Source organism: Symphalangus syndactylus, chromosome 12, assembly GCF_028878055.3.
Source record: "Symphalangus syndactylus isolate Jambi chromosome 12, NHGRI_mSymSyn1-v2.1_pri, whole genome shotgun sequence".
In the NCBI taxonomy this organism is placed as follows: Eukaryota; Metazoa; Chordata; class Mammalia; order Primates; family Hylobatidae; genus Symphalangus; species Symphalangus syndactylus.
Window position 1 is genome coordinate 124,464,143 of NC_072441.2, and position 22,206 is coordinate 124,486,348.

At 37.5% G+C, this 22,206-nt stretch overlaps 1 protein-coding gene across 7 annotated transcripts in view; it reads left to right on the forward strand.

The window, feature by feature from the left end:
• TDRD5 (tudor domain containing 5) overlaps positions 1-22,206 on the forward strand; it is a 114,798-nt gene that overhangs the window by 74,407 nt on the left and 18,185 nt on the right. For 6 of the 7 annotated variants that reach the window (XR_010117660.1, XM_063627431.1, XM_063627428.1 and 3 more), the window contains 4 exons: positions 3,342-3,503; positions 11,425-11,607; positions 12,671-12,814; positions 18,536-18,746. Coding sequence is in view for 6 of the 7 variants with exons in the window: in XM_063627431.1 (XP_063483501.1) it covers positions 3,342-3,503; positions 11,425-11,607; positions 12,671-12,814; positions 18,536-18,746 (700 nt within the window). In the remaining variant the exon portion in view is untranslated. The remainder of the gene's footprint in view (positions 1-3,341; positions 3,504-11,424; positions 11,608-12,670; positions 12,815-18,535; positions 18,747-22,206) is intronic. The other variant, XM_063627433.1, reaches the window with a different exon arrangement.

The window sequence follows — 22,206 nt, forward strand, 5'->3', positions numbered from 1 at the left end:
CTGACTCCTTATCCAGTTTGCCAGTCTGTGTCTTTTGATTGGAGCATTTAGCCCATTTACATTTAATGTTAATATTGTTATGTGTGAATCTGATCCTGTCATTATGATGTTAGTTGGTTATTTTGCTCGTTAGTTGCTATAGTTTCTTCCTAGCCTCGATAGTCTTTACAATTTGGCATGTTTTTGCAGGGGCTGGTACCGGTTGTTCCTTTCCATGTTTAGTGCTTCCTTCAGGAGTTCTTTTAGGGCAGGCCTGGTGGTGACAAAATCACTCAGCGTTTGCTTGTCTGTAAAGTATTTTATTTCTCCTTCACTTATGAAGCTTAGTTTGGCGGGATAGGAAATTCTGGGTTGACAATTCTTTTCTTTAAGAATGTTGAATATCGGCCCCCACTCTCTTCTGGCTTGTAGAGTTTCTGCTGAGAGATCAGCTGTTAGTCTGATGGGCTTCCCTTGTGGGTAACCCGACCTTTCTCTCTGGCTGCCCTTAACATTTTTTCCTTCATTTCCACTTTGGTGAATCTGACAATTATGTGTCTTGGAGTTGCCCTTCTCGAGGAGTATCTTTGTGGCGTTTTCTGTATTTCCTGAATCTGAATGCTGGCCTGCCTTGCTAGATTGGGGAAGTTCTCCTGGATAATATCTTGCAGAGTGTTTTCCAACTTGGTTCCATTCTCCCCATCATTTTCAGGTACACCAATCAGACGTAGGTTTGGTCTTTTCACATAGTCCCAAATTTCTTGGAGGCTTTGTTCATTTCTTTTTATTCTTTTTTCTCTAAACTTCCCTTCTCTCTTCATTTCATTCATTTCATCTTCTATCAGCGATACCCTTTCTTCCAGTTGATCGCATCTGCTACTGAGGCTTCTGCATTCTTCGCGTAGTTCTCGAAACTTGGCTTTCAGCTCCATCATCTCCTTTAAGCCCTTCTCTCCATTGGTTATTCTAGTTATCCATTCTTCTAATTTTTTTTCAAAGTTTTTAACTTCTTTGCTATTGTTTTGAATTTCCTCTCGTAGCTCAGAGTAGTTTGATCGTCTGAAGCCTTCTTCTCTCAACTCATCAAAGTCATCCTCCATCCAGCTTTGTTCCGTTGCTGGTGAGGAACTGCGTTCCTTTGGAGGAGGAGAGGTGCTCTGTTTTTTAGAGTTTCCAGTTTTTTTGGTCTGTTTTTTCCCCATCTTTGTGGTTTTGTCTACTTTTTGTCTTCGATGATGGTGATGTACAGATGGGTTTTTGGTGTGGATGTCCTTTCTGTTTGTTAATTTTCCTTCTACCAGACAAGACCCTCAGCTGCAGGTCTGTTGGAGTTTACTAGAGGTCCACTCCAGACCCTGTTTGGCTGGGTGTCAGCACCGGTGGCTGCAGAACAGCGGATTTTCGTGAGACCACAAATTCAGCTGTCTGATAGTTCCTCTGAAAGTTTTGTCTCAGAGGAGTACCCGGTTGAATGAGGTGTCAGTCTGTCCCACTGGGGGGGTGCCTCCCAGTTAGGCTGCTCAGGGGTGAGGGACCCACTTTAGGAGGCAGTCTGTCCGTTCTCAGATCTCCAGCTGCGTGCTGGGAGAACCACTACTCTCTTCAAAGCTGTCAGTCAGACAGGGACATTTAAGGCTGTGGAGGTTCTCGCTGAGTTTTTGGTTGTCTGTGCCCTGCCCCCAGAGGTGGAGCCTACAGAGGCAGGCGGGCCTCCTTGAGCTGTGGTGGGCTCCACCCAGTTCTAGCTTCCTGGCTGCTTTGTTTACCTAAGCAAGCCTGGGCAATGGCGGGCGCCCCTCCCCCAGCCTCGTTGCCGCCTTGCAGCGTGATCTCAGACTGCTGTGCTAGCAATCAGCGAGACTCCGTGGGCATAGGACCCTCCGAGCCAGGTGTGGGACACAATCTCCTAGTGTGCCGTTTTCCAGGCCCGTTGGAAAAGCGCAGTATTAGGACGGGACTGACCCGATATTCCAGGTGCCGTCTGTTTTCCCTTTCTTTGACTAGGAAAGGGAACTCCCTGACCCCTTGCGCTTCCGGAGTGAGGCAATGCCTCGCCCTGCTTCGGCTCGCGCACAGTGCGCTTCACCGACTGTCCTGAACCCACTGTTAGGCACTCCCTAGTGAGATGAAACCGGTACCTCAAGCAGAAATGCAGAAATCACCCGTCTTCTGTGTCGCTGGGGCTGGGAGCTGGAGACCGGAGCTGTTCCTATTCGGCCATCTTGGTTCCTGACCCTTAACCTTCTCTAAGCACCATCCACTGGCTTGTAGGTCCAACCACACAGCCCAATATAAAACATGATCACAAGGTCCCACAACAAGCTGTCTGCAAGCTGAGGAGCAAGGAGAGCCAGTCCAAGTCCCAAAACTGAAGAACGTGGAGTCCGATGTTCAAGCTCAGGAAACATCCAGCACGGGAGAAAGATGTAGGCTGGGAGGCTAGGCCCATCTCTCATATATCTGACTTTTAAAATAAAATTATAGAGATGATTTTTTAAGTAGACATTTACTAATTATTAGAAAAGATAAAGGCCATTTTGACTACTGGGAGATTACCTATTATGAAAAATATGTACCAATGTTTCCTACTGCACTTCAAAACAATATAAAGATTTTTAGATTTCTAGTTAATGGTTAAAATTAATGAAGCTTGTATGCCCATAACACTTTCCAAAGCCTGGATTTTTCTTAGTCATTATTACTGGACTAGGAGAATTCTATTTCTTCATTCTTAAATAGTAAATTGAATTAAACCTTTAATATTTTTAAAATATCCTATCACTCTGTTGGTGTCTTCAAATAATCATAGTTTTATTCTGGAAATGAAATAAGAACCATCTTTTCTGCAAAAGAGAAAGGGCTCAAAACTCTACTATTCCACCCTAGTCTGTACTTTGACATATTAAGACTCCCATATGCTACACACACACCTACTCCTTTACACCCAGTTCCTTGTGAATTCCTACTCATCTTTTAAGTGTTATCTTCTTCATTGCATCTTCTCAGATGTCCTCTTCTATCAATCATATTTTGGTCATATCTTTGTGATGGCTGTACTTGGAAGACTGATTCTAGGTCTTTCCATAACATTTTTTAGTTCCTTTAGAGCTGGAATCTGTTGCATTCATCTTTGTATTCACAGAGCTGTCTTGTAGACATTTCATAATAAGGGTTCCATAAATGTTCATTGGCTGGAACTAGGGTAGCAGGGTGGGAAGACCTAGGATCATGGATAAAGCTATAAAATAATGTAGCATTTGTGTGAACCATAGCAAAAACTTCCCCCCAAAATGTATAGGCATGTAGATTTTGGAAACAGCATTAATATTGAAAATAAAGGAATTCTCTTTCATATCTACTAGCAAGATATTAATGATGAAAAGTCTTTACGTCATCTTAAATCTGAGTCAAAGGAGCCATTAAAGGATTCGGAATTTGATTCTTTGAAAACCTGTAATAAGAGCTTTGAAGAAGATCTAAAGTGGTCCAACCCAGAGCCAAATGATCTGAAGGAAGAAAATGAGGTAGGAGAACAAAAGATAGTCTTTGAATATGTAATTAATGTAATACACTGAATTCATAAGTGAAGAGGACTGGAATAAACTCTCTTTAAACCCCACTGCTTTTAGTATTTCAAATTCTTAGGCCAAGTGCAGTGGTTCACACCTGTAATCCCAGCACTTTGGGAGGCTGAGGTGGGTGGATCACTTGAGGTCAGGAGTTCGAGACCAGCGTGTTCAACATGATGAAACCTTGTCTCTACAAAATGTACCAAAAAAATTAGCCAGCCATGGTGGCATGTGCCTGTAATCCCAGCTACTCAGGGGGCTGGGGCTTGAGAATGCCTGATTCTGGGAGGTGGAGGTGGCAGTGAGCTGAGATCGTGCCACTGTACTCCAGGTGGGTGATAGAGTGAGACTCTGTCTCAAAAAAATTAAATAAAAAAATTTGTTCATTGTAACCAAGACCAAAGTTGTAGCAACATAACCTTGATCATAAAAAAGTTATCTGGCTTTGATGTGTTAGTTAATATCCTGTGACTTGGGGTGGTCTTCAAGAATTATACAGTGGCTAGAAACTAGTATTGAGAAATTATATTATGAAAAACCCATTGGGAAAAATGTTTACAACTTTGTTGGAGGATGTATTTTTATTTTAATCAAATGTTTATGTACACAAAACTTAAGATCCCCCATGACTCCTTCCCCTATATTTCCTATTTCCCAGAGCAACCACGTTTATCTCTTTTAGAATTTACTTCTCTTTCATTAAATAACATCCTCATGTTGTTACTTGTTATTTGCTGATTTTTCAGTTTTAAGTATCTGTGGATTTCCCACTATTAAAGATGGGGGCTTAGTTCTCTTCCATCGCCTTACCACCACCACACACAAACATAACCTTTTTGTCCCTTCCCCCTACCATGTTACTGATATAGTATATCAAACTTTCCATCAGATCACCATTCAATATTTACATTACTGTGACTATGTAAATGCTCTTCACGGCTTGGCCAAGTATTATAGTACACTATTACACCTTTTTTTCCCTTGTATAACTTTTTTTCATGTTAATATCTTTCCATTTATAAATTAACACATAGTAAAATTGTCTCTTTTGGTGTACTATTCTATCAACTTTAATAAATGTGTAAATTTGTGTAACCAACACTGCAATTGGGATGCAGAACAGCTCCATCATCTAAAATAACTCCCTTGTGCTACTGCTTTGTAATCACAGTCTCCCCATATCCCTAACCCCTAGCAACTGGTCTGGGGTCTGTTTTCTGTCACTCTAGTTTTACCTTTTCAGGACTGTCATGTAAGTAGAATCATATAGTATGTAACCTTTGGAGACTGGCTTCTTTCATTCAGTATAGTTCTGTACCTTTGAGATTCATCCAAGCTCTTGCATGTATCAATATGTTCTTTTCGATTGCTGAATTGTATTTTATAGTATAAATATACCATAGTTTATATACCTATTCACCCATTGAAGGACATTTGGGTTGTTTCCAGTTTTGGATATTTATGAATAGAGCTGCTATAAATATTCATGTACAGGTTTTTGTGTGAACATAAGCTTCATTTATCTGCAGTGAATACCCAGGAGTAAGATTGCTGGGTCATGTGATAAGTGTATGTCAAACTTTTTTCCAGAGTGGCTGTACCATTTTGAATTTTCACCAGCAATATATGAGTTCCATTTGCTCCATTTTCTTGTCAGCACTTGACATTGTCAGTAATTTTGCTTTAGCCATTTTAATAGGTGTGTAGTAGTATCACAGCATGATTTTAAATTCGAGTGATTAATGATGTTGAACATCTTGTGCTTAGTTGTCATCTATACACAATTCTTGGTGAAATTTCTGTTTAAGTCTTTTTCCCATTATTTTGATTCGGTTTTTTTCTTACTCTTGAGTTTTCAGAGTTCTTTATATATTCAGGATACTAGTTCTTTGTCAAATAATGTGATTTTCAAAAATATTCTCTCACTTGTAGCTTGTCTTTTCATTCTCTTAATAGTGTCTTTCATACAGAAGTTTTTAATTTTGAAAAAACCTAACATATCAACTTGTTTTCTATTATGGACAGTGTTTCCGGTGTCAAGACATCTTGAGTTAATTTTAGTGTAAGGCATGAAATTTAGGTCAGGTTTCATTTTGTTACATGTGGATGTCCAATTGATCCAGCATCCTTTGTTGAGAAGGCTATCCTATCTCCATTGAATTGTCTTTGAAGCCTTATCAAAAATCAATTGTCGGCCAGGCGCGGTGGCTCACGCCTGTAATCCCAGCACTTTGGGAGGCCGAGGTGGGCGGATCACGAGGTCAGGAGATCGAGACCATGGTGAAACCCTGTCTCTACTAAAAATACAAAAAATTAGCCAGGCGCGGTGGCAGGTGCCTGTAGTCCCAGCTACTCCGGAGGCTAAGGCAGGAGAATGGCGTGAACCCGGGAGGCAGAGCTTGCAGTGAGCCGAGATCGCGCCACTGCACTCCAGCCTGGGCGACAGAGCAAGACTCCATCTCAAAAAAAAAAGAATTGTCTGTATTTCTGGAAGTCTATTTCTAGACTCTATATTCTTCTCCAGTGACCTATATGTATGTCTCTTCATCACTACCACATTGTCTTGATTACTGTAGCCTTATATAGTGCCTCTTAAAATCAGGTAGTATGCGCTGGGCGCAGTGGCTCATGACTGTAATCCTAGCACTTTGGGAGGCCGAGGTGGGTGGATTACCTGAGGTCAGTAGTTCAGGACCAGCCTGGCCAACATGGCAAAACCCTGTCTCTACTAAAAAATACAAAAACTAGCCAAGTGTGGTGGTGGGCACCTGTAATCCCAGCTACTTAGGAGGCTGAGATGAGAGAATTGCTTGAATCCGGAAGGCAGAGGGAGGTTGCAGTGAGCTGAGATCACACCATTGCACTCCAGCCTGGACGACAAGAGCGAAACTCTGTCTCAAGAAAAAGAAAAAATCAGGTAGTATGATTCCTGCTATTTTATACTTTTTCAAAATTGTTTTTAATATTTTGGTTCCTTTTTCTTTCCTTGTAAATTTTAGAATCAGCTTATCTATACCTGAGATTTTGATTGGTGTTGTGTTATATATATAGATAATTTTGAGGAAAGTTGATGCTTTAGTCCATGAACATGGTGTATCTCCCCGTTTATTTAGGTTTTCTTTTATTTCTTCAACAGTGTTATAATTTTCAGTATACAGGATCTGTATATGTTCTGTTAATTTTATACCTAAGTATTTCACTTATTTTGAGAGCTATTATAAATGTTTTCCCCAGTTTTTGTATTTTAATTGCTAGTATATAGAAATTGGTGTTTTTTTGAACTACCTAACTTCACTTATCCATTCTAGGGGGTGTTTTGTTGGTTTCTTTTGTGATTTTCTCTATCAGTAATGTTGTCTGCATTAGTACATGCAAATGGATATCTGTTTTCATGAGATACTGGTCTGTAGTTTTCTTGTATTGTCTTTGATTTTTGTACTGGATAATCCTGGCCTCATAAAATAAATCTGAATATATTGCCCCCTTTGCTGTTTTCTGGGAAAGATTATGTAGAATTGTATTTCCTTTTTATTTATTTTTGTTGTTTGTATGGATCTTTATTTTCTTAGTTTTTTTAATTAAGTAAAATTGCACATATGGTGTACAACATGTTTCAATATATGTATACACTGTAGCATGTATAAGTCAAGCTATTTAGCATATGCATTACCTCACATACTTGTTATTTTTTTGTGGTGAAAACACTTAAAATCTACTCTCCTGGCAATTTTTAAGTATACGATATGTCATCATTAACTGTAGTTACCAAGATGTATAGCAGATCTCTTGAACTTAAAATTTTGTGTCCTTTGACCAACATCTGCCCAATCCCTCTACCTCCTAGCCTCTGGTAACTGCTATTTCACTCTGCTTTTTTAGATTCCCCGTGTAAGTGAGATCATGTGTTATTCCTCTTTCTGTATCTGGCTTTTCATGTAACATAATGCCCTCCTGGTTCATCCATTTTGTCACAAATTACAAGATTTCCTTCTTTTTAAAGGTTGAATATTATTACATTGTGTATATATACCACGTTTTCTTTCTTTGTTTATTGATGTACACTTTGTACAGGGTGATACTGTCCTAATAGAATGAGTTGGAAGTATTCGCTCATCTATTTTCTGGAAAAGATTATATAAAATCAGGTTCTTTTTCAGGGAAAGAAGTTAATTTTTAAAATGTTTGATATTACCTTATAAAACTATCTGGGCCTGGAGACTTTTTTCCAGAAGAATTTAAATTATAAAATCAATTGTTTTAGTAGATATAGGATTATTCAAATCAGCTATTTTATCTTAGTCTTGGTATTTTGTGGTTTTTGAGGAAGTGACTCATTTAAGTTATCAAATGAGGAATTGGTTCACTTCATCTAAGTTGTCAACTATATGTATAACATTGTTTATAGTATTCCCTTATTATCCTTTTGTTATCTGCAGGGTCTGCAGTGATAATCTCCTATTACATTCCTGATATTGGCAGTTTGTCTTCTCCCCTTTTTATTAGTCTTACTAGAGATTTATACATTTTATTGAACTTCCCATTCCTAGAGAATAAGCTTTTGGTGTCAGTGGTTTTATCTCTTGTCTTTCTGTTTTCAAGTTTATTGATTTCTTTCTTTTATTTTCTTTGGGTTTATTTTTGCTTTCTTTTTCTATTTTTTTAAGATGGAAGTTTATTGATTTGAGACCTTTCTTTTCTAATATAAGCATTGATGCTATGAGTCTCTACATATCACTTTAGCTGCATTTCACAAATTTGAACATACTGTATTTTCATTTTCATTCAGTTCAAATATTTTATAATTTATTTTGAGATATTATCTTTGACCCATGAATTATTTGGAAGTGTGTTGTTTAATTTCCAAGTGTTTGGAAATTTTCATGTTAACTTCCTGTTACTTCTTTCCAGTATGGTATGGTCTTAGAACACGCTTAGTGTGATTTCAATTCTTTAAATTTGTTAAGGTTTGTTTTGTCAACACAGGATGTGGTCTAGCTTGGTAAATGTCCATGTGTCTTTGAAAGAAAACATGTATTCTGTTGTTGGGTGGAGTTTCTATAAATGTCAGATCCAGTTGATTGGTGGTATTATTCAGTTCTTCTGATCCTTGCTATCTACCAATTTTGTTGATTACTGAGAAGAACACTGAAGTCTGTAACTATAATCTTGGATTTTGTCTATTTCTCCTTTCATTCTGTCAATTTTTTTGTTGTGCATTTTGAAGCTCTATTGTTAGGTGTTATCCATTTAGGATTCTTACATGTCTTGGTGAGTTGACCCTTTTATCATTATGAAATGTCTTTCTTTATTCACAATTACTATTTTTGCACTGAAGTCTACATAATCTGATATCAGTATAGCCATTCTGGTTTTCGTGTGTGTGTGTGTGTGCGTGCCTGGTATATTTTTTTTCCATCCTCCTAACCTACCTGTGTCATTATATTTGAAGTAAGTTTCTTGAGACAGCATATAGTTTGATTATTTATTTATTTATTTATTTTATTTTTTGAGATGGAGTTTTGCTCTTGTTTCCCAGGCTGGAGTGCAATGGCATGATCTCGGCTCATGACAACCTCCACCTCTCGGGTTCAAGCAGTTCTCCTGCCTCAGCCTCCTGAGTAGCTGGGATTACAGGCATGTGCCCCCTGCCCCGCTAATTTTGTATTTTTAGTAGAGATGGGATTTCTCCATGTTGGTCAGGCTGGTCTTGAACTCTCGACCTCAGATGATCTGCCCACCTTGGCCTCCCAAAGTGCTGGGATTACAGGCATCAGCCACTGTGCTCGGCCTTGTTTGATTATTTTTTAATCCACTCTGACAATCTGAATTTTAATTAGTATGGTTTGGACCATTTATGTTTAATGTGATTATATATATGTTTTAATTATAGATCTGCCATTTTATTTTTGTTTGTTCCCCTGATTTTCATTCATCTGCCTCCTCTTTCTTGCCTTCTCTTAGGTTATTTGAACATTTTTTAGTATTCCATTTTATCTGCTATTTTTTTGTGTGTGTGTGTGATGCAGTCTTGCTCTGTTGCCCAGGCTGGAGTGCAGTGGTACAATCTCCGCTCACTGCAAGCTCCGCCTCTCAGGTTCACGCCATTCTCCTGCCTCAGCCTCCCGAGTAGCTGGGACTACAGGCGCCCACCAGCACGCCCAGCTAATTTTTTTATATTTTCAGTAGAGACGGGGTTTCACCGTGTTAGCCAGGATGGTCTCGATCTCCTGACCTCATGATCTGCCCACCTTGGCTTCCCAAAGTACTATGTTTTTATTATATCTGTTTGTGTAGTGTTTTTAGTGGTTGCTTTAGGAATTACAGTTGTCATTCTTGACTTTTACAATGTACTTAGTCAGCATTTTACCACTTTGGAATGTCAGTATCATACCCTACTATTTAGGTCTTTTTACCCCTTCCTTTTTCTTTTATGCCATCCTTGTCTTATGTATTACACCTACATACAATTTATGATGTTAGTTTTTGCTTTCCATCTTCAAGAATATTCTTTAAAAGTTCAAGAGAATAGTCTATTATATATACCCAGATATTTATCATTTCTGTTGATCTTTCTTTTTCTGATATTCCAAGTTTCCTTCTGATAACCATTTCTGTCCAAAGAACTTCCTTTAGCAATTATTTTAGAGTAGGTATGCTGACCATGAATTCTGTTTTCTTTATTGAGAATATATTTATTACTTCATTCTTGAAGGATAGTTTGGCTGTATCTAGAAACCTGACTTCCCATTTCTTCTCTTTTAGCACTTTAACAGTTTCATTCTTCTTTCTGCCCTTCATGGTTTCTGATGCAAAATCCACAGTAATTGAAATTGTTCTTCCTTTATAAGTAATGTGTTATTTTTCTTTGGCTACATTCAAGATAGTTCTTTGACTTTAGTTTTCAGCAACTTGAGTAGAACCTGTCTAGGCATGGATTTCTTTAGGTTTATCCAGTTTGGGTTTTGGTGAACTTCTTGAATCTGTAGATTTATGTCTTTTACCAAATTTTGGATGTTTTCAGCCATATTTCTTCAAATTATTTTTCTGCATTATACTCTTTTTGTTCTCCTTGTGAGACTCTGATGACACAAATGTTATATCTTTTGGTATTGTTCCACAGTCCCTGAGGCTCTGTTTTGGGTTTTTTGTTTGGTTGTTTTTTTGTTTTTTTCCCCCCAATCTTTTTTTCTCTTTTGTTTAGATTTGATAATTTCTAGGGTATCTGTCTTCAAGTTCATGCATTCTTTCATTTCTGTTCTGCTGTTGAAAAGATGGCCAGGGATCTCAATATTCATTATAAAAACTTTAATTCCTTAATAATTTTTTATTATGATTGCTCCATCCTCAGTTTTACCCTCCAGAATATTTCTGGTCTTCTGGCGGCTAGAGGAGATATAGTTGCCTGAGTCCTTGGAGTAGGGGAAGAGTATCTGGAGATCTAAGTCCTACTTACACAGACTTTGAGCCAGTGTGCTTGTTTTCATTCCCATTTTACCCCCTCAATTCCAAAAATCTTTTAGTACAAATTTCTGAGTTTTTAAGGTATATATTGTATAGATTTGGGTTGCTTCTCAATTTTTTCACTACAAGCTCAGGATTCCACTTTCTCAGGACTGCTTAATCGGTTGCCACTTGTCTGCTTTCCTGTACCCAGAAAGTAGATGGTGCTTTCTCCTCTTCTGTTCTCTTTGACTATAAAGATTATATCCTAAATCTCTTTATTATTTTGGTGGCATTTCAGAAGGGAAAGTAATAAATTGTGAATTCAAACTGTCATCTTTACCTGGAGTCAGGAAAAAACTATAAAACCTAAATTTTATGTGCTCATATAGGAACTATAAATGATAGTTTTTCTTTGTCTTCTGTTACATTTTAGGATGAGATCCCCACTGGAATGCCATGCCTAGAGTCAGTGACCATAGGTGATGATATTTGGGATGAGAACTGGTTACCTCTACAGGCTAAGATGGGAAAAGGAGGTGATGCTGCCTCCCATCTATTTACTGCAAGCCTTGGTGGAAAGAATCAGTATTCATCATGTAAAGAAATGCCACAGAAGGTTAGATCCTTGGAAAAATAGAAAGCAAATCAGGCCGGGCGCTGCGGCTCAAGCCTGTAATCCTAGCAGTTTGGGAGGCCAAGGTGGGTGGATCACTTGAGCTCAGGAGTTCATGACCAGCCTGGGCAACATGGTGTGACCCTGTCTCTACTAAAAATAGCCAGGTGTGGTGGTGTGCACCTGCTCTCCCAGCTACTTGGGAGGTTGAGGTAGGAGGATCAATGCTTGAGCCTGGGAGCTGGAGGTTGCAATGAGCCAAGATCATGCCATTACATTCCACCAGCTTGGGTGACAGAATAAGACCCTATCTAAAAAAAAAAAAATAGGAAAAGAAAGCAAATCAGTACTGAGAAAAGGAAATTTAAATTTAATTGTCTAGGTCCAAGAAAACTATATATTCTGGAATTCCAAAGTATTTACCAGGCAGTAATTCAAAGAATACATGATTTTAAAAAATGGTAGTGGCATGTAGAGGGACAGAGGATTCATCATGGGACAATAAACCATAGGCCAATTTTTGTATATCTGCCCTTCTAATCATTATGATTTTTGTTTTATCATTGGCCCCTAGTCAAGGCCCTTAGGATCTATAAATAAATGAAAAAAACCATTTTCTCTAATTTTACTTTTGTTGCTTTGGCCTTGTAATATAACCTCTGGATTTCTGGAGTCAGCATATTTGCTAATACTAGGCCTAACTATATATATTTAAAATTTATTTTCCACTGGCTATAAGAATAAGTTTCTGAAATTATGTTGCTCCTTCATGTTTGTGCTATTTAAGTACTAGATGATCATGAAAAAACTCATCTAGCCATGAAAAAGATATTAAAGAAAAGACCACAAACAGAGTTGTATTTATTTTTGAGATCCATGTGTTCAGAGTTCAAGATACTGGGTATGGACCAATAAAGCAAGGAGGAAAGTCACACTGATATAGAAAGTTAATAAATACCTTTTTTTAATATGTATTGCTTTCTTGCACTTATCTTGCCCAAGTTATCCTCTTTTTGGGTCATGTCGCACTTTATCTCAGTCTGTTGTTGCGATTTTTTCATTATAGGACTGGTGTTTTTCCACCCCCAAAGATACATGGGATGATTCTTGGCAGCCTTCAGGCCTTGTAAATGGAATGAAAGTAGAAGTTCATAAGCCAGAAGTACTGGGTGCTCAGGAAAAAAATACCGGCACAAACAGGACTCAAAAGGTAAATGTCTAATGCAGGTTATTGGGACAGGTTTGCATAAGGAAGTCCTTTCATTTTTAGAAAGCAAAATTGTCTTAATTTACATATTTTGATATTGCCTATCTCTTAACAGGTTGCTGTAGCTGTTGATGATAAATTTTACTTTTGACTTTTTGGGCTTTGTACTAGAGTTATGAGTGGATTTGCACCCCAGAATACTTGTGGTTAATGACTTCTCAGCAGTTGTAGAATACATATACATAAAATATATGTTGATTTTAAAATGAAAACATAATTCCTTATTGCTTCAGAAGAGAATCTTGAGCCTAGAATTTTAAAAATGATTAAACCTCTCTTAGAGATAGAGAAAGTTGGGATTTTCCTGTAACTTAGTCATAATTTTAAGCTCTATATTTGTCACATAGTCTAGACTAGTTTCTTCATTCACATTGCTCTGGCAGAAAGCAGTAATCCTGGCATAGAATCTGTTTGTTTCAGGTTTCCTGAATATATTACGAGCATCCTGAAAGCAGCAGGACAATTTGTGTGAATCATGAAATTTGGCTGCCGGGCCTCTTTACTTTGGTGTGTTACATTGAAAATAAAGAGCTTAAGTCTAGAAGACGTTGAAAAGCAGATCTAGGGAAGACGAACCTTCTAAGTGACACATTTCCTTCAGACTGTGGTTACTTTTGTATGAGAATGATGAAGTCATTCTGTATTTCATAGAATGGTCTCTTCCAGAAATGTAGCTTACTTAATGCATGAATTTAGTTTTAGGATAAAGTAGGCTTTTATATTTTGTTTCTCATGTCTTTTTTTTAAATACAGCTTTATTGAAATATAATTGATATACCATTATAATTCACTATTTAAAGTGCACAATTCAATGTTTTTAGGATACACAGCTGTGCAGCTATCACTACAGTCTATTTTAGAGTATTTTCATCACCCTCTGAAAAAAAACACCCATGACCATTAGCAGTCATACTCCTTCCCTGTCCTCTCACAGCCTTAGGCAGCTACTTGCTAATCTGCTTTCTGTCTCTACAGATTTGTCTGTTAAATGGCACACAGTATGTGGTTTTCTGTGATTGTCTTCTTTCACCTAGCATTAATAATGTCTTCAAAATTCATCCTTGTTGTAGTATGAACCCATACTTCATTCCTTTCTATGGCTGAATAATATTCCCTTCTATGATATACCACATCTTATTTATCCATTCATCAGTTGGTGGGAATTTGGGCTGCTTTCACATTTTGGCTATTATGCTGCTAAGAATGTTCAAGTACAAGGTTTTTGTGTGAACACATTTTAGTTTTTCTTAGATATATACCTAGGAGTGGAGTTTCTGGATCATATGGTAGATATATAACTAGGAGTGGAGTTTCTGGATCGTATGGTAATTCTGCTTTTAACATTTTGTGGAACTGGCATACTGTTGCTCAAAGTGGCTGCAACATTTTATGTACCCCCCAGCAGTGTATGAGAGTTCCAGTTCTCCATATCTTCACCAACACTTATTGCCTGTTCTTTTGATTATGGCCATGCTAGTGGATATGAAGGTTTTTATTTCCATATCCCTGATGGCTAATGATGTTGCATGTCTTTTCATGTGCTTATTGGTGATTTATCTTCTCTGACAAGATATTCAGATCCTTTGCCCATTTTAAAAGTAGGTTGTCTTTTGTTATTCAGATATAAGAAAATATCATATTACAAGTCCCTTATCAGATATATTATTTCCAAATTTTCTACTCTTCTGTTTTTCTTTTTCACTTAATGGTGTCCATTGCAGCACAAATGTTTTTTTTAATAAAATCCAATAGATTTTTTTATTTCATTGCTTGAGTTCTTGGTCTCCCCTAATAAGCCATTGTCTGACCCAAAGTTACAAAGATTTACACTTGTGTTTTCACCTAAGCATTTTATAATTTTAGCTCTTACATTTAGGTCTTTGATCCATTTTGAGTTAATTTGTTATGGTGTGAGATAGAGTCCGTCTTTATTCTTTTGCATGTGGACATTCAGCTGTACCAGCACTAGTTGTTGAAACGATGATTCTTTCCCCATGAATTGTCTTGGCATCCTTATTGAAAATCAGCTGACATAAAGATAGGGTTTATTTCTGGACTCTCAATCCTATTCTCTATGTGTCTGTTTCTATACCAGTGTCACATTGTCTTGATTACTCTAGCTATTTAATAAGTTTTGAAGTCAGGAAATCTGAGTCCTCAAACTTTTTCTGTCATGTAGTTTTATACTATTAATTTATACTCCATGAAGAGAATTTACAAAGGTAAAATCTTTACTGTATCATAATGAACTTCTTAAGGTATATTTCTTAAGAAAGTTTTCTTTTTCTACCCCTTTTTCTATTCCTATTCTAAAGCAACCTGTACTTACCATGCAGGTTGAATATCCCTTATTCAAAAGGCTTGGGACTGGAAGTATGCTTAGGATACAGTCCTCTCCTGCTGTCTGTATCTTCAACCTGTTTCTACTGGAGTGTTCTCATAAGCATTTAAACATGTTAATGTACCTTCCGTCTAAACAAAATTTAAACATTCTAAATTTTTTTAATCCCACAGTCCTCTCTAGCTACCACACTTGTTTTTCATCCCCTATATAGACAGACATGTTTTGCCTTTGAAAATCATAAAAGTACTACATATGCAGGATTTTAAAATTCAAGTAGTTCTGAAAGTTACGAAAATAAGATATCCTTGCCTCTTCTAATCCAATTTCCATCATAAGCAGTTTCTTGTGTATCCTTCCTAGAAACTAAACACATACATGAGAACATAATACACATACCATTCAGCACCTTTCCATTTCAGTACTTACAAACCTACCTCACTGCTTTAAACTCCTGCAGAGTTATGGATATGCCACACTGATTTAAATAGTTCTGATGAATATCTATTTTTAAGAGTTCATGTGACTGTAAATAATACTACAGTGATTATCCTTCAAGTCACCATCTATTCCCATGTTGCTAAATTAGGTGGGCATGTTTTAACCTTACAGTACCTGATTGCTCAGCAATATTTGAAAGTAATCTTGCATTCCTTCTTGAAACATAATCTTCCTTTGGCTTTTGTGATGCCATGATCTTTTTTCCTCCTACCTCCCGACGTAATTTTTAGGCTTGCTCCCTGTGGTGTCTCCCAGAGTTCTGCCCTATGCCATTTTCTTACTCCTTGCCATGTTTTCATTTATCTTAGTATGTAACTAGATAAGCATATGGCAACCCTATGTTTAACATTTTGAGGAACTACCAGGATATTTTCCAGAGCAGTGGTGCCATTTTACATTCCTACCAACAATTTAAGAGTACTCCAGTTTGTCCATGTCAACACTTGCTGTTCTTGCCAACAATTGTAATCATGTCTTTTTTATTATAGCCATTCTAGTGGATGTGAAGTGATTTGGGGCATTTGTTCATGTTTCATAAATCATGAACATGTTTGTTGAGACTAACCTGTAGTTCCAGCATGGTATATTTCCAAACAACTGTGAGGGAGTCAGTTATTTATAACTACAGAAGAATAAATCTGGTAGAGCAGTGCTTCTCAAACTATAATGTGCATACAGGTCACCTGGGAATCTTGTTAAAATGCAGATTCTTATCCAGCATATCTGGGGTAGAGACCAAAGCTCTTCATGTCTAGCAAGCTTCCAACTAATGCTGATGCTGCTGATGAGTGAATACCACTTTTGAGTAGTAAGGCTTTAGGTTACTGTTAGAAGGGGAAGACTTATTTTCAACTAATTGCTTAAATTTACTACACATACTTGCTTTCAAATGTCATACAAATTTAGAGTGAAATTCAGAGTGAAAGCTATCAGGATGCATTTAAATATGTGTCAACAGTGCATCTTTCTTAAATCATATTTGTCAAGAAAGAAGATATAGCTTTTTAAAAATGTTTCTGTATATTATCTATTAAACAGCTAAACATAGCCAGTAGGGCATAATGTAATGGTCTGTAAGTGCTATAATCTAGGGCCTAGTCTTTACCACTGACTAGCAAATTTAAACAAGTTACCTTTTGTACCCTGAGCTTGCCCACCTGCCAAGACTGATTTGAACTAGTAATCTCCCCAGCTTAAAAAATTTGTGATATTAATAAACATTGATTTACTTATTATTGCAGCTTATTGAAAGAATTCACTCATTCTCAGCCTCATTTTAAATGAAGATAAAAGGTAGCTCAAGTATACGTGTGAATTGCATAAACTATGCAAAAATTTGAGTCCAGGTCTTTGGTTTCCTGAAATAACATCTTGTATGGCCCAGTATAGCTATCTGGAGTTTTAGAATTTCTTTTTTGCAACCAAGAAAGGTTATACACACAGGCATTTGTATATTATATAATTATATAAGCCACATTCATGCCAGCCATCTTTGAAAGTGAGCCGCTATAGATTTTTGCCACAGAAGGAACATTTGCTGATATTAAATGCATGCTGCATATGAGCCAGAAAAACAAGCCTACATCTGTTTGTACAATTATTGTTTCAGTTTGCTTTAGGCAGATCCCAGACGATAAACCACTTGGTTCAGTTTGTTACAGCTTGGTCTGATGGGGTTCTCTTTACTCATGTTAATGCCAGTTGACATCACCAAAGATCAATGCTATTAAATGACCATAGAGTACACTTACTTCAGCAATGACTATATGGTAGGAAATGGGGTCTGATTCATAATGGTTAAAATTTGGCACTCCCTTCATTTAAACTCAAGTTCAATCTCAGTTTGGAAGTTCATCTTTTTCTCTCAAACCCTGGCCTTTTTGTCCCTTCTGAGTAGCATGCAGCTCTTGCCTCCTTTCATGGCTAGCAGCACACACACTGTTTCCCTGACTGAGGACTGAGCGCCAGAGACAGGGATCCTGTCTGACTAGGAGGTGGTGTGGTAGAGCACTGAGAACATACACTGGCCTAAGTTCAAATCTGCACCCTGCCATTTACTGATGGACATTGGATAACTTAACCACTCTGTAAAAGCATTATGCTAAGTGAAAGAAGACTTAATATCACCTACCTAGGACACCTGTTCTGATGTTCAAATGAAGAAACACATGCAGATAACCTAGCACTGTGCCCGACACGGGGTGCTCAGTGAACATCACTTCTCTTGTGCCCTGCCTCTCTTTCCCAGCCTGTGTATGGTAGCACTCAGTGCCCTGTTTGCTTATGGGATGTGTTCCGTAAATGTTTCTTGAATTGAATTTATGTTCATTAGGATAGAGAAGGACTTGCTTTTTCTAGAGAGTATCTAGGTTCTTTTTTTTGTGTGTGTGTGACAGAGTCTCGCTCTGTCGCCCAGGCTGGAGTGCAGTGGCGCAATCTCGGCTCACTGCAACCTCCGCTTCCCGGGTTCACGCCATTCTCCTGCCTCAGCCTCTCCAAGTAGCTGGGACTACAGGTGCCCGCCACCATGCCCAGCTAATTTTTTTTGTATTTTTAGTAGAGAACGGGGTTTCACCGTGTTGGTCAGGATGGTCTCGATCTCCTGACCTCATGATCCGCCCGCCTCAGCCTCCCAAAATGCTAGGATTATAGGCGTGAGCCACTGCGCCCAGCTGAGAGTATCTAGGTTCTTGAAAGTGAGTGGTTTTATTTATTAATTATAATATGGAAATATTTGTATTTTGCTTATAAGTAAGGAAACAGGGCTTAATTCTTATACTAACATTTTTTATATTTTTGCCCCATTTTTCCCCATTCTGCAGCAACTAGACGTAAATGGTTCTTCAGATTCTTCCACACTGCCCAAATTGGAAGAATTCTGTGCCTCTCTTACCCAGTCAGAGCAATCAGCAGACGGGAGCCAGTCTGAACCCAACAACAGTCAGACTCAGCCAAAGCAAATTCAGCTTTCCACAGCAGTACCCTGTTCAACAACTGCAGTGGATGATTCTGCAGAAAAGCCCTCTGGTTCTGGTATGTTTGTGTGTACTTGTGCATGCTCACAGTTGACAAACATGATGGTTTGCCATGTTGCTAAAAAAACCTTCATTTATCCCTTGCAAAATACACCTTGAAACATTACTGACCTTAGCATTTGTGTTAAGTCCTTGTTTTATGTTTGGGCTCAATTGTTTCTTTAACTTTACCACTCTTCTTTTTTTTCTGCACTTTTTTTTTTTTTTTTGCGGGGGGGGGTTCCCATTTATATAGAGCAAAATTTGCTGTTGTCAAGTGTATAGTTCTTTGAGTTTTGACAAATGGATAGTCTTGTTGTCACAGCCATAATCATGATAACATTTCCATCAGCCTGAAAAGTTTCCTTGTGCCCCTTTGCAGTCAGTCCCATTGCCTACTTGCCTCTGGCATGTCACTTTCCCTTTTCTAGAATTTCATATAAATGGAATTATATGTAGTTTTTATGTCTGGATGGCTTCTTTCACTTACAGTAATATTTTAGAGTTTCATTTATGTTGTGCCAGTATCAAAAAGTTGTTCCTATTTATTTGCTGAATAGTATTCAGTTACATGGATATACCACAATTTACCTGTTTACCAGTTAATGGACACCTATGTTGTTTCCAGAATTTGACCATTATGAATAAAGCTGCTATGAACATTTGCACACAGCTCTTTGTGTAGACGTATGTTTTTATTTCTATTAAATATATACATAAGAGGCTGGGCATGGTGGCTCACGCCTGTAATCCCAGCACTTTGGGAGGCTGAGGCGGGTGGATTACGATGTCAGGAGTTCAAGACCAGCCTGGCCAAGATGACGAAACCCTGTCTGTACTAAAAATACAAAAATTAGCCAGACACAGTGTCAGGAGCCTGTAATCCTAGCTACTTGGGGGAGGCTGAGGCAGGAGAATCGCTTGAACCCAGGCGGCAGAGGTTGCAGTGAGCCGAGATCATGCCACTACACTCCAGCCTGGGTGACAGAGTGAGACTCCGTCTCAAAAAAAATAAAATAAAAATTATATATATACACACACATAGGAGCAGGTTTGCTAGGTCATACAGTAACTGCATGTTTAACTTTTTAGAAACTGCCAAAATGTTTTCTAAAGTGATTGCACCAATTTGCAGTCCCACCAGCAAGGAATAAAAGTCCCAAGCACTCCACATCCTTGCCAGTAGATGTTATTGTCGGTCATTTTAAATTTTGCCAGTCTGTTGGGTATGTAGTGGTATATTATTATAGTTTTAATTTGCATTTTCCTGTTTACCACGATGTTCACCATCTTTTTTGTGTGCTTATTTGCCATTCATATATCTTCTTTAGCTAAGTGCCTGTTAAAGTATTTATTTACTTTTTAAATTGGGTTATCTTCTTACCTACTTATAGAAGTTCTTTATTCTGTATACACATTCTTTGTCAGGTATAAATATTCCTCCAGTCTGTGGCTTGCCTTTCAGTGTCTTTGGAAGAACAAAAGTTTTCAAGTCCAGTTTATTGACTTTTTTCTCTTTACAATTTGAGCTTTGTGTATCTGGTTTAGAAATCTTTAACTCAAATAACTAAGATTTTCTCCTACATTTTCTTATAAAATTTTTATAGTTTTAAGTCTGAGATCCAATTCAAGTTAATATTTGTATAGGGTATGATGTGAGGATCAATGTTTATTTTGTTTGCATCTGAATGTCCATTTGTTCCAGCACCATTTGTTGAAAAGACTATCTCCAGTAAATTGCCTTGACACCTTTGCCAAAAGTCAATAGGCTGTATTTGTGAGGATCTGTTTCTAAAATTTCCATTTTGTCCTCTTGGTCTATATGTCTGTTTTTGTACTACTGTCTTAATTACCATGGCTTTATAATAAGTCTTGAAATCACATAATGTTAGTCCTCCAACTTTCTTTTTCTCAAGTCGTTTTGCTATTATAGGTCCTTTGATTTTCACATAAATTTTAAAATTAGCTTGTCAGTGTCTACACAAAGCCTGCTAAGATTTTGATCTGATTTTTTAAATTTAAGTTTGTAGATCAATTTGAGGAAAATTCTCATCTTAACAATATTAAGTCTATCCACATACTACATTTTTTGTTTTGCAACAAAGTTTTCATTAGAATGTAAGTTGTTCAGTTATACTGTACTTCTTATGTATAATTTTCATAAAATATTTTGTAAAAACAGGATAAATTACATGATTTTTTAAATTTAGAAAAATTTTTTACTTCAATAGGTTTTTGGGGAACAGGTGGTGTTTGGTTACTTGAAAGTTCTTTAGTGATGATTTCTGAGATTTTGGTGCAGTCATCACCTGAGTGCTATACACTGTACCCAATATGTAGTTTTTTATCCCTCGAAACCCCCCACCCTTTCTCTTGAGTCCCCAAAGTCCAATGTATCATTTTTATGCCTTTGCGTCCTCATAGCTTAGCTCCCACCTATGACTGAGAACATATGATATTTGGTTTTCCATTCCTGAATTACTTCACTTAGAATAATAGTCTCAAATTCCATCCAGGTTGCTGCATATGCCATTATTTCGTTCCTTTTTATGGCTGAGAAATATTCCAGGTGTGTGTGTGTGTATATATATGTATATCACATTTTCTTTATCCACTCATTGATTGATGGGCATTTGAGCTGGTTCCATGTTTTTACCATTACAAATTGTGCTGCTATAAATGTGTGTGCAAGTATCTTTTTCGTATAATGACTTCTTTTCCTCTAGGTAGATACCTAGTAGTGGGATTGCTGGATCAAATGGTAGATCTTAGCTCTTTAAGGAATCTCCACACTGTTTTCCATAGTGGTTGTAATAGTTTATATTCTCACCAACAATGCCCACTTGGGATTGTTTCGTTTTTTCTTGCTGAGTTCTTTGTAGATTTTTGGATATTAGTCCTTTGTTGGATGTATAGATTGTGAAGATTTTCTCCCATTCTGTGGGTTGTCTTGTTAACTCTGCTGATTATTTCTTTTGCTGTACAGAAGCTTTTTAGTTTAATGAAGTCCCATCTATTTATCTTTGTTTTTGTTGAATTTGCTTCTGGGTTCTTGGTCATGAATTATTTGCCTAAGCCAATGTCTAGAAGGGTTTTTCCAATGTTATACTCTAGAATCTTTAAGGTTTCAGGTCTTAGATTTAAGTCTTTGATCTATCTTGAGTTGATTTTTATATAGGGTGAGAGATGAGGATCTAATTTCATTTTTCTACATGTGGCTTGCCAATTATCCTAGCACCATTTGTTGAATAGGGTGTCCTTTCCCCACTTTATGTTTTTGTTTGCTTTGTCAAAAATCAGTTGGCTGTAAGTATTTGGCTTTGTTTTTGGGTTCCCTATTCTGTTCCATTGGTCTATGTGCCTATATTTATGTCGGTACCATGCTGTTTTGGTAACTATGGCCTTATAGTATAGTTTGAAGTCAGGTAATGTGATGCCTCCAGATTTGTTCTTTTTGCTTAGTCTTGTTTTGGCTATGT